This window comes from Nomascus leucogenys, chromosome 8, assembly GCF_006542625.1.
Source record: "Nomascus leucogenys isolate Asia chromosome 8, Asia_NLE_v1, whole genome shotgun sequence".
NCBI lineage: Eukaryota > Metazoa > Chordata > Mammalia > Primates > Hylobatidae > Nomascus > Nomascus leucogenys.
The window spans coordinates 8596698-8610059 of record NC_044388.1 but is presented as its reverse complement, the minus strand read 5'-3'; the positions used below and the strand labels follow the sequence as shown (position 1 = coordinate 8610059).

The 13362-nt window shown below is 40.9% G+C and overlaps 1 protein-coding gene across 1 annotated transcript in view; it reads right to left on the bottom strand.

The window, feature by feature from the left end:
• GK5 (glycerol kinase 5) overlaps window positions 1-12843 on the bottom strand; it is a 66614-nt gene extending 53771 nt beyond the window's left edge. The window contains exons 1-3 of the mRNA XM_003265331.4: window positions 12528-12843; window positions 2835-2928; window positions 754-829 (exon numbers count right to left, since the gene is read on the bottom strand). Of these exons, the coding sequence (XP_003265379.1) occupies window positions 754-829; window positions 2835-2928; window positions 12528-12674 (317 nt within the window). The 5' untranslated portion in view covers window positions 12675-12843. The remainder of the gene's footprint in view (window positions 1-753; window positions 830-2834; window positions 2929-12527) is intronic.
• Window positions 12844-13362: the final 519 nt, after the last annotated feature.

Here is a 13362-nt window from a genome sequence, read left to right as displayed (position 1 = left end):
GATTACCTGAGCCTGGGAAGTTGAGGCTGCAGTGAGCTGTAATCATGCCACTATACTCCAGCCTGGGTAACAGAGTAAGACCCTGTCTCAGGAAAAAATAAAAATAAAAAGAAACATGTTGAAGGCAACATGGGGATAGGATGAAGAACATATGCTTCTGAGTCAAAAAGGCAATTTAGAATCTTGGCTCTATTTGCTCACTGAGCAACCTTGAACAACTTATTTCTCTGGAAAAACAGATATGATGCCTAAATTATAGGTTTGTTGTAAGGATAATGGCACTTGGGACTGTCACAGGTGTTTACTATATAGTAGTTATTATGATATTATAACTATGTTTAGTGTATATATGCCTCATATGCTATAGACAAATATTAAATTTTGAGTAGACTGAAAATACAAACCATAAGCATAGTACTCTGTTTCTGAAATTTGTGAGTTTCCTCTGACTCTTTTGAGGTATAATTTTTTAGATCTTTGATCTATGCTTGTTTGAAAAGCTAACTTACCCGAAAGAAAGAAATGGATAATTTAAATGACAGTAAGTTTTTTTGTAGTTATTATTTTATATAAGTCAAGCCCAAATGACATGCAGTGAGCATACAAGTCAGAAAGCAGGCACATTTCATCCCTCTTAACCAAACGAAATCATTCTCAATCCACAAAGTTAAAACTCCCCAAAGAGATTTCATAACCGTGTACTCACTGTGGCATGAACCCAGCAGTAGGGTGCTTATCACAAAATGTACTTACTTGTTCCATGTAATAAAAGTTGCTCTCTGTGTTGAAATGCCAAGACCAACAATTTGATTCATCTGTATTCCTGCAGCTAAAAGTAAAGATGGATAAAACGCATGTTTTAAAGCCAGTGATATTTTTCTTTACAATATTACAATATGGAAAAAAAATCCAATATAATCTTTAAGAAAAATACCTGGGTTTAGCATTCTAACAAAACAACTGGAATTAATAAATAAAGTATTACTAAGATGATTCTGCAGCATTTTTTTTACTTGAAGGAAACAAAGGTTGTTTCTTGTTTTTCGTTTTTGTGTTTTTTGTTTTGAGACAAAGTGTCACTCTGTTGCCCAGGCTGCAGTGCAGTGGCGCAATCTTGGCTCACTGCAACCTCTGCCTCCCGGGTTCAAGCAATTCTCCTGCCTCAGCCTCCCAAGTAGCTGGGATTATAGGTGTGCACCACCCCACCTGGCTAATTTTTTGTATTTCTAGTAGAGACAGGGTTTTACCACGTTGGCCAGCCTGGTCTCGAACTCCTGACCTCGGGTGATCCGCCCACCTTGGCCTCCCAAAGTGCTGGGATTACAGGTGTGAGCCACTGTGCCCGGCCTTAAAGGTTGTTTCTGAATAACAAAGTAGCTTTTTTTGTTTTAGGTGTTGGGAAAAAAACAAATACTATTCAAAGTATGTCAGATTTATTTTTTCTTGGTAATAATAAGATTGGATCTTAATTTAAGCAATGATCAATCATAATAGAAGCTGGTTAATGGCAATAAAGGAAAACTCTCAAGGAAAGTAGTATAATTATTGAAGCTGAGACCTTATTTTCAACACAAACTGATGCCAGGATGCAAATAAAAATATTAACTTTTTGGTCCAAATTTCTTAAAATATAGCAACTTGAGTATTTTTTGTGATATTCTTTAAAAATCTATTTATCCCACTGGGAAAATCTGGGACAACTTCAATTTGAGCATTGAGGAAAACACGTCAACCCCCATATAGTATTCCAAAGTTATTCAACCTGAATCTAACTGGGAGGAAACAATCAGAAAACCTCTAAATGACGGACACTCTACTAAACTGGCTTGTACTTTTGAAAACTGCCAATGTCATAAGAATGTGCTCTAGATGAAAGGAGCCTAAGCCGACTGACAGCTAAATGCAATGCCTCCTCTTTGGCTGGGTTCTAGATTGAAAAAAGAAGTTTTTTTTGTTTTTTTGTTTTCACTAAGACAAGAGCAAATATTGAAGACAGAGTATTAGAGAACAGTGCTGTGTTAATGTTATACTTCCTGAGTGTTATAATTGCATTGTGGTTATAGGAGAAAATACTCCTTTCCTATGGTTCAGAAAGAAAAAAACAGTTTGCAGAAAATGGTAAACATTACAAAATATGTTTGAATCTACGAGAAAGATATACAAGAGTTTATTGTACTATTCTTGCAAGTTTTGTATAGACTGAAATATTTCAAACCAAAAAGATGAGAAGAGGCAATTCAGCCAGAAAAATGAAGTAAAAGATCTTCTGGAATTTACATTTGCAAGTAATCTTTGCCATGTTCTCAAGCAAGGTTGCCATTTCAATGTTTTGAGATGTTGTCAATGTTTAAGAATGTTTCTAACACTCTTAAAGAACTAAGACTTAGATGATAGCTTTGGCCAGGAGAGCACTTTATGTCAAGTGACCAGAAAAAAACAAATAAAAACTTATTTTACAATAGAAATAACTCAGTTGTAAACTCATGAGAGTCGAAACTATACACTGTAACTTCTGTTTATAATCCTCTGGTATTTTGTGCCAAACAGGAAATCAAAACAGCACTAGCTATAACCTGGAATGAGGAAACGGTGAGCATTTGTATTACAGCTGAAAAGGGACAAACCAGAGGACACAGCAGATGTTACCTTTCCCTGACAAAGGAGCTCACTGTGAATTACAAATTTCCGTTGAAAAATACTGGGAAACTGTAATCCCAATAAAATACTATATATATGTATAACTTAGGAAAACCACAACTACAGAAGCCTGAGAAAAACTCTTATTACAAAAAAAATACCATAAATATTATTGTTATTTTTATAAATCCAATTACCTTTGACTGCTTCTTTTATTACGGCAACAAATTGAATCCAAAGAACATCAGGATCAATTTCTACCCAGCCAATTTGAGGATAAAGATTTTCTACCTATTGAGGAAAAGAAGATTTAGTAAAAACAGCATTAGATCAAGTCAATAGTATGGGTCTTTGGGTCTCAAAACTACTGGTTAAAATAATTAACATGATTTTATTATCTAATCAATTTTTATTGTTAAAATTGAAAAAAACGCATTTATGAAATAAAAAAGGACTACATGCCAACACCAAAATAGCAGTAACTCATGAGTTCACAGAAGACTTCAGCTTTGTTTATCTCTACTTTTATTTTCTAAGTTTTCTACAAGAAGGTGTGTTTTTAAAATAAGAAAAAAGGCTTCTAAAAAATTAAAAATAAATTTTAAAAAAAGTGAATTCCAGTTCAGACCATGATAAAGTACGCACACTCCACCCTGTCTCTTCCGCTAAATACAAATATAACACCTGGACAGAATGCATGGAGCAGCTATTGTGGACTCTTAAAAAGTATATGGCAGCAGGTGGACTGGGGAAGTAGATAATTCAGGTACCACAGAACTGGTGGTGAGTTTCCCATTTTTCTTCTGAAATCCCCTGGCTTAGACTCAAGGCATCCTGAAAACCAGAACTGGGAACTAGGGCACAGAGGAAGCGCCAGGAAAAGCTCTACTGTTTTGGCTCAAAGAATGAGAAAGGGAACTCCTAACACTCAGAGGAAATGGGGCAGACCTCCCATTTTTCTTTTTTCCCTTGTCTCCATCCTTTTGTACCCACAAAATCCTGTAGCAGTGGCAGCAGCAGTTAATAGTGGTATCAGTGTGTCTCAACAGGTACCTAAAATCCTGAGGAAGGTAGAACTTCCTCTCCAATCAGATGAGCGGTGATCCCAAGAGGGTGTGGTCAACCCCTATGGCTTTTTTCTCTGTGTGTTTCCGCTGCCTAACCCCAGACATACCCAGCCGAATGGAGTAATAAAAGCCCCAGCTTTTTGGCCAGGGACCATAAGGGGAGGTTCAGAGAATCAAAAAGTACCAGAACCATCTCAGAGAGGGAGGAACTTGGAAAAGATACCACAGAAAGTTGTGTATGAACTCTTAGGCTCACCCCAAAGCTGCACTTGTATGGATGTAATCCTAAACACTATACCAAAGATATTAAGAACAGAACTAAAGGATAGACCACTGCCCAGGTCCCAGACTGACCACTAGGTTGCACACACACAGGGCAGATCCAAACAGTACTGCCAAGATTTTGAAAACAAATCTGACATTGAAACTGCAGTCAGAAGACTGAATTTGTAGCCTGAACCCAAATGCAACAAATACCTGCTAAAAGAAAAACAACAAAAGTCCTCATAGGATTTATAAAAACCCCAGGGTCTTTTAACATAATAGTCAAAATTTCTTGGATACAATCCAAAACTACAAGGTATATGAAGAACCAGAAAAATCTTAACTCACACTGGAAAAGATAATCAAGAAATGCCAATGCCAAGATGACACAGATATCTGATAAACAGTCTAAAGCAGCTATTATGAAAATACTCCAAGAGGAGTGAATACACTTGCAACAAATGGAAAGACAGTCTCAGCAACGGTAACTACAGTAATCATTTAACTACGTATGTGTATATCAAGGTCAGTATATCAAGACATCATGAAGAATGCCTTAAATATATCCCATTTTAAAAAGAAAGAAAAAAGAAAGTCATAAAAGACATAAAAAAGAAAAGTTTTAGAATTGAAAAATGTACTGATCAAAATTTAAAACCTACTGGACGGGCTCAATAGCAGAAGGGAGATAGAAGAAAATTAATAAACCTGAAGATAGATCAATAGAAATTATCTGCACAACAGAAAGAAAAAAGATTGGAGGAAAAAGAAGAACAAAGCTCCAGGGACATAGCAAAAGGTCTAATATTTGTTTAATCAGGGGTCTCCAAAGAAGAAAAGAAACAGTTCAGAGCAGGAAAAAAAATTACTTGAAGGAAGTAACAGTGCTAAAAGCTGCCCAAGTTCAGTGAAACCTATATATTCAAGAGGCTCAGGAAACCTTTACCAGAATGTACCCAAAGCATTACACACCCAGATATCATAATTAAAATGCTGAAAACTAAAAGCAAAAAGTTTGAAACCAGACATTTCACATATACAGAACAAAAATTTAAATGACTGTGGATTTCTCATCAGAACCATGAAAGCCAGAAATAAGTGGCTCAACATTTTAGTGTGCTAAAAGAACTGCCATCCCAGATTTCCATAACAAAATCCCAATAGTATTTTTTGTAGATTCTAAAATTTATATAAGGCAAAAAAACTAAAATAGCCAAAACAACGTTGAAAAAGAATAAAGTCAGAGAGGAAAAAAAAGAATAAAGTTAGAGGCATACTACCCAATTTCAAGACTTACTATAAAGCTACAGTAATCAAAATAGTATGCTATTGGCACAAAAACTGACACATAGATCAATGGAACAGAACAGAGAGTCCAGAAATAGATTCACACAAATATGACTAGTTGATTTTCAACAAAAGTACAGAGGCAATTCCATGGAGAAAAGATAGTTTTTTCAACAAATGATGGTGTAACAATTGGACATCCATATGCCAAAAAAAAAAAAAAAATCAGGCCAGGCATGGTGGCTCACGCCTGTAATCCCAGAACTTTGGGAGGCTGAAGTGGGCATACCGTCTGAGCTCAGGAGTTCGCAACCAGCTTGGGCAACACAGTGAAACTCCGTCTCTACTAAAATAAAAAATAAAAAAATAAAAAAAAAAAAAAGCTGGGTGTGGCAGCGGCACCTGTAGTCCCAGCTACTCGTGAGGCTGAGGCAGGAGAATTGCTTGAACCTGGGAGGCAGAGGTTGCAGTGAGCCGAGATTGAACCACTACACTCCAGCCTGGGTGACAGAGCAAGGCTACATCTCAAAAAACAAAAAAAAATAAACCTCAACCCAAACTTTACAACTTACAAAAATTAACTCAAAATGGATCAAGATCTAAATGTAAAATGTAAAACTATAAAATGTTTAGAAGAAAACGCAAGAGAAAATCCTGTGACTTGGGGTTAGGCAAAGAGTCCTTAGAACACCAAAAGTATAATTCATATAACAAAAAATCGATAAATTGGACTTCATCAAAGTTAAGAACATTTGTTCTGCAAAAGATACTGTTAAGAAGATAAAAAGACAAAAGTACAGACTGGTAGAAGATATGTGCAAATCACATATCCAACACAGGACTAATATCCAGAATATGTAAAAAATTTCAAAACTCAACAGTAAGAAAACAAAGAACTCAACTTAAAAATGGGCAAGACTTCAAGCACTCCACCAAAGAAAACATATGGATTACAAATATGTACATGAAGACAGATATCAGCATCATTAGCCATTAGAGAAATGTAAGTCAAATCAAATAAGCAAAGTTTTAAAAACTAATGATACCAAGTATTGATGAAGATGTGGAACAACTGGAACTCTGATACATTGTTGGTGAGAATGCAAAATGGTATGGCCACTCTGAATTTCTTGTTAAGATAAACATTCACTTACCATATAACCTAGCAATCCCACTCCTAGGTATTTACCCTAGAGAAATTTACCCTATAAGGTTGTACACAAGACTGGTTCAAAGTTTTTTAATGTTCCCTTTAAAATCTGTACACTAATGTTTATAGCAGCTCTATACATGATCACCAGAAACCAGAAACCACTTAAATTGTACTTCAACAGGCGAATGAATGTAGTACATCCATATGACAGATACTACTCAGAAATAAAAAAGAATAAACAAGTGATATACATAACAACATGGACAAATCTCAAAGGCATTATGCTGAAAAAAATCCAGTCTCAAAAGGCTACTTGCTGTATGATTCCATTTATATGACATTCTCAAAAAGACAAGACTGTGGCATGGAAAACAGATCAGTGGTTACCAGAGGTTAGGTGGGCGGGGACATGTGACTACAACAAAGTAACACAAGGGAGCTTGGGGATTACTTCTACACATGTGCTAAAGTTCACATAACTATACATCGAAAGTCTATTTTACTTTAACTTAAAAAATAAAATAAATTTTGCAGGCTGGATGCAGTGGCCTGTAATCCAGTACTTTGGGAGGCCGAGGCAGGAGAATCGCTTGAGCCCAGGAGTTCAAGATCAGCCTGAGCAACATGGCAAAACCCCACCTCTACAAAAACAGAAAAAGGGTGTAGTGGCCCACACCTGTAGTTTCAGCTACTCAGGAGTCTGAAGTGGGAGGATCACTTGAGTCCAGGAGGTAGAGGATACAGTGAACTGTGGCCACGCCACTGCACCGCAGCCTGGGAGACAGAGGGAGACTGTCTCAGTCAATCAGTCAATCAATCAATGAACAAATTTCATAAAAATCTATGGCTTCAAGTTAAAATGATGGCTTAAACATATGCATACATCTCCAATTCCTCCCAGTCTATTAAAAGGAAAACATTAATAAGGTTTAAAAGCACAAGAACAAAGAGAAGAGCAAATAGGATCAGACTAGATTTTAACAAATGTTTTTTGTTTTTTTTTTTTGAGATGGAGTCTCACTGTGTTGCCCAGGCTCGATTGCAGTGGTGCAATGTCGGCTCACTGCAAGCTGCACCTCCCGGGTTCACACCATTCTCCTGCCTCAGCCTCCCGAATAGCTGGGACTACAGGCGCCCACCACCACACCGGGCTAATTTTTTGTATTTTCAGTAGAGACGGGGTTTCACCGTGTTAGCCAGAATGGTCTTGGTCTCCTGACCTCATGATCCGCCCGCCTCAGCCTCCCAAAGTGCTGGGATTACAGGCGTCAGCCACCGCGCCCGGCAACAAATGTTTTTAATACTAACAGTGAGTGGGCAGGTGGTACATGGCTTAGGACAGAGGAGGAAATGCCAATACCTCACTGCCTGCTCAGGTTACACTGCATCTCTACTCACCCTGGCTCCCATTTCACTCAGAGTAAAACCATTATTCCTTATAATGGCCTATAAGACCAGAGTCAGGTCACCTCTACCTTACTCCTCAGAATGTGAGCTCCTAGAGGCCAGGGAATGTGTCTCCTTAGTTCATTTTATCCCCAGCATCTAGAAGTGCCTGGGGTTTCTTAGATATTCCATAAATATAAAGTGAATGTATGAATGAACATATGAATGAACTATGAGAGTGATGCCCGTAAGCAAAGAGCAGACATTCTAGGGTTCAACTCTGGAAATTAGAGGTTCCTCTGAAAGCTGGGATGCCAGATGGGGTTCTACATAGGACTGGTTCAAAGTCTTTATAAGGAGCCCCAATTCCTTTCCTCCAGCCAGATCACTGCCCCTCCCTAACTTGGCAGAAAGAGAAAGTAAGAGATTTATTTCTGGAGGGGTTGAACCAGAGTTCTGTACTGGCAAATGACAGATATACCTAAGTGCTAGGGCAAGGCATGGTACCAAAAAAAAAAAATGCAGATAACCAATCAAGATCACTAGTTAAGGAAAATTTCTAACATGTAGTACGAAAAGGCCAAAATAAAGAAAAAAGGAACTCTGAGGAAACAGTGACAATAGGGGGAGCATAAGTGTTACACAAGGTGATGTGGAAAAAGAATCTCTTATTCCCCAGTGAGCTCATCAAAAACAGACTGAACACAATCTATTCTCCTTCTGTCAATTAATACTTCTGCCCTTTCTAGGCAAGGCTTTTATGACTACAGACTGTAATAGTTTAACTACAAGAAACACTTTCTTACCCCAGAAAACTCAATGTGGATATCATTGCTTCAAGGCTATAAACCTCCAGATTTGACTCAGGGTCACTTCCCCCCACTTTACCAATCAGGATGTCACATACCATCCCCAAACAAGTTGCAGTAGTGAAATCTGTTCTTTCACAGGAGAACCAAACCAAAATTAGATCAAGAACATAATAAAAGTTAAAAAAATTTTTTTTTATTAAAAACAAAAGACGACAACCACCCAGTCTGTTTTTCAAGCACGTACAGAGAGTACACAGTATTACTCTTTGGAATGACCTTTCTGTCTTGTTCTTCCAACCAAGACATTATCATTTTTTATAGTTTCTCATAATGGCATGATGTTCCACTGGGGAACATGATAAATATTCTCCATTTTTAAAACCAAAATATCAAATGTTCATATGTGGAGTTTCCAACACAAAATATTCTTCTAGTAGTTAATTCGTATATTTAAGAGTCCCTACGAAAGATTTTTTAAAAATACAAATTGCAGAAAAAAGCTAAAAATGTATCTCTACTGTTAAACATTTAAAAAATAAAGGCCATAAGAAATAAGACTGATGTCTTGTCACAGCCTATTTTGTTCTTGTCTACAAAGGGAAATCTCTTTTTTTTTCTTTTTTAAAAATTTCTTTCCCAGTATCAATCAAATCATACACTAAGAGGTTTTAGGTTTCCATTATACATTCTTTCCATTGGAATATTATAAGAGGTGTAATTTTCACTTGACAGAATAAACACAATCAAGTTCTGTGTCTAAGTCATAGAGCTCAAGAATTCCTAATATTTTAACTGCAATTCAATTATTTATTCTGTAACGATGAGGTAATAAACCAGGTACTAAGACCGACAAGATCCTTGTTCCCAAAAAACTCAAATTATCTGCAGTAAAGGACCGGTTGCTGCTTGTCTTTTTAAAAAAATTTCTATTCATTGGTCGGGCGCAGTGGCTCAGGCCTGTAATCCCAGCACTTTGGGAGGCCAAGGCGGGGGGATCATGAGGTCAGGAGATTGAGACCATCCTGGCTAAGACGGTGAAACCCCGTCTCTATGAAAAATACAAAAAATTAGCCAGGCATGGTGGCAGGTGCTGTAGTCCCAGCTACTCAGGAGGCTGAGGCAGGAGAATAGTGTGAACCTGGGAGGCGGAGCTTGCAGTGAACCGAGATGGTGTCACTGCACTCCAGCCTGGGCGACAGAGCGAGACTCAGTCTCAAAAAAAAAAAAAAAAAAAAAAAATTCTATTCATTGTGGACCAACAATTTTTAAGATACAATTAAGTTTCTAGTCCGGGTGCAGTAACTTGTGCCTGTAATCCCAGTGCTTTAGGAGGCTGAGGCAGGAGGATTGCTTGAGCCCAGGAGTTCAAGGTTGCAGTGAACTGTGATCAGGCCACCTGGGGAACAGAGTTAGAATCTGTCTTTAAAAATAACAATAATTTTTATAAAGTTTCCAGAAAAAAAAAGCATACAAAATAAAATCCCAAATGTTTCATTACTAGAGTCGACAGACATAAAATTATTCTGCTAAATTGCTACACAAGTTCCTAAATGCTGTTTTCTTTTATTATCTCAATCCCAGCAGCCCTGTAACTACACTTTAAGCAGTACTGCTATAAACTCCTACCACACAGAGAGGCATTGCTGCACATTTCTTAATCTACGACTGTGCTTTATCCGGGAAGAGCAGGCATTTTTTTTGTATTTTTATTTACTCATATCTTTCTTTTATCCAGACACATTTTCCACAGGTTAAAGTCCGTGCAAACCTTCCTGGCCTCCTGCCACTCACAGCAATCTTGATCCATCTTTGAGATTCCTCACTTCATTCCTAAAAAAACTAATGATCTGCCCCAAATTATATATTAACTGTGAAACTTTGCATTTTCTAGTAATTTATTTCTCCCTTTGGTTCCAAATATTTCAATTCCTTAAAAGAAAAACAAACAAACAAACAAAACAGTGCTTAAAAGTACTTTGTGTCTAGAATTATAAGGGAGACTTTAAAAAGTATCATTGTGTTTGTGATAAATACTCTTAGAAAGGTAATGAGTACCCAGTCACTGAAGGGTGGTGTCTGCCTTTTATTTTTCCTTTCAGGCTGGGATAGGGATAGTGTGTGGGTGGGTGGGCAGTGTTCCCACACAGCTAGCCAGAGAAGGGACCAGGGAGCTGCTACAGTCCCAGTTCCACTGTCTTGGTCCTGAAACCTGAATGGAGGCCGGGCACAGTGGCTCACGCCTGTAATCCCAGCGCTTTGGGAGGCCGAGGCGGGCGGATCACCTGAGGTCAAGAGTTCAAGACCAGCCTGGCCAACATGGCGAAACCCCGTCTCTACAAAAATACAAAAATTAGCCAGGCATGATGGCGGGTACCTGTAATCCCAGCTACTCAGGAGGCTGAGGCAGGAGAATTGCTTGAACCTAGGAGGCGGAGGTTGCAGTGAGCCGAGATCATGCCATTGCACTCTAGCCTGGGTGACAGAGCGAGACTCCATCTCAAAAAAAAAAAAAGAAATGGAAGGAAGTCTGATGTTTCCTCAGAACAAATGCTCACTGGCACTCTAGCTGGACCTGCTCCTGGGCAAGTGCTACAAAGAAAAACACCTCTAAGGTGGTGGGAAGAAGAATGAGACACTGAGAAAAAGGGGGAATACAGTGCTGCTGGGAATGGTTAGGTAACTGATGGCTCCTGCCCTCCCTCAAATTTCTAACATAAAAAGATATTGGTACTGGGAAGAGAAAAGAAGAACACCGTAACAGGCTGGCTGCAGTGGCTCACGCCTGTAATCTTGGCACTTTGGGAGGCCGAGGCGGGTGAATTATTTGAGCCCAGGAATTCCAGACCAGCCTGGGCAACATGGCAAAATCCCACCTCTATTAAAAAATACAAACAAAGTTAGCCAGGCATGGCGGCCCCTTGCCTGTAGTCCCAGCTACTTGAGGGGCTGAGGTAGAAGGATCACTTGAGCCCAGGAGGTCGAAACTGCAGTGAGCCGAGATCACACCACTGCACTCAGGCCTGGGTGACAAAGTGAGACCCTGTCTCAAAAGAAAAAAAGGAACAACAATAAGAATACCATAACAAATAAATATTATTTTTGGTGCATTGACAATTGTGTATAAATCAACGCTTCAAATAATATGAGAACAGAAGGATATCAATTTGTTGGTTGCTGACCAATATTATCAACAGTTGAAGGCTTTACTAACAACCAACCGATGACTTGGCAGGTCTCTCAAACGAGGGGAAATAAAGAATTTTATGAATTCTCAAAGATGGAAAATAGAAAAGTGATGACCACACAGCCTTCAAAACTTGCCCAATACCTCTAATATCCATGGCAATCAGTTGCTCATGTAAGGAACCAGCATTTTGTGGAGTAGTAGTTAATGATGACAACTGAAGAACAGAGAATAAACTTAAATTCGACAAAGATATGAAAAGTTATTGAGGCACAAGTCCAAAGGATATAATAAAGAAAAAAGAAAAAAAAGTTTTGAAAAATTAAAATGTAAATAAAGATGTGGTGGGAGATCTATCAGGGAAGTTCAGGAAGAACCAAGCAACTCACAAACCACCCTCGGGCTGGATGCGCACAGCCTGCCCAGTCCCATCCAGGTAAGGCCGGACAGGTGGCTCCTCAGGTGGCAAGAGGCGAGCGAGCGGCCCAGGTCATACACCGGGCCCCTGGCGCCCTCACCCCGGACAGGAAAGGCGCGCGGGATTCAGCCCAGCCGAGGGAGGGAACGCTAAGACTCAGCCGGTCCGGGCGCGCCGTTCTGGCCCCAGGGCCCGCGGGTGCTGCAGGTGGCCACGTCCAGGGCGGTAGGTGGGGCCTGCCCACACGCCTCCCGAGGCCGGGCCCCGGGACTCAGCGAAACCCAGTCAGACCCGCGCCCCACGCCCGCCCCCAAGTCACCTTCTGCACGCTGGAGCCGCAGACCCGCGCCGCCCGGTCATAGACGTGGCAGCGGATCACAGAACTGCCCACATCCAGCCCCAGCACGAAGCCGGCGTGCCGCGGCTCCTGCGCTCTCTGCCCCGGGTCCGTGAGCAGCCCCGACATCCCGATCCCGCACGCCTCTCCGCTACAGCTGCCTCCCCAGAGGGCGCGCTATAAATCCCGATGCTCCAGAGACCCAGGGCGCCGCGCAGGGCCGCCGCCCCCTACCCGGGCCCCAACCCGACTCCGCCGGAGAGCCTAGAGGGGCCCGGCCCCTGCCGCGGGCTCCACCCCGACGCCGTGACGTCACGGGCGCGCGCCGGCGGCCGCGCGGGAGGGGTGGAGGTGAGCGGGTTTGTGCCGTGCTCTGGAGCCCCAGATCGCCAGGCATGCTCAGCCTCCAGTCGCCGGCCGCGGTTGGATTGACTTGGCCCTTAACTCTTTCTTTTCTTTTTTTGAGACGGAGTCTCACTCTGTCGCCCCGGCTGGAGTGCAGTGGCGCGATTTCGGCTCACTGCAACCTCCGCCTCCTGGGTTCAAGCGATTCTCTTGCCTCAGCCTTCCGAGTAGCTGGGATTACAGGCGCGCTCCACCACGCCCGGCTCATTTTTGTATTTTTAGTAGAGAAGGGGTTTCACCATGTTGATCAGGCTGGTCCCGGTCTCCTGATCTCGTAATCCGCTCGCGTCGGCTTCCCAAATTGCTGCGATTGCAGGCGTGAGCCACCGAGCCCGGCGGCCCTTAACTCTTAATTTTTTCTCTTGCGTCTCCAGCTTTCTGAGAGGCAGCGCCGGCGTTTCTTTTAACCCTA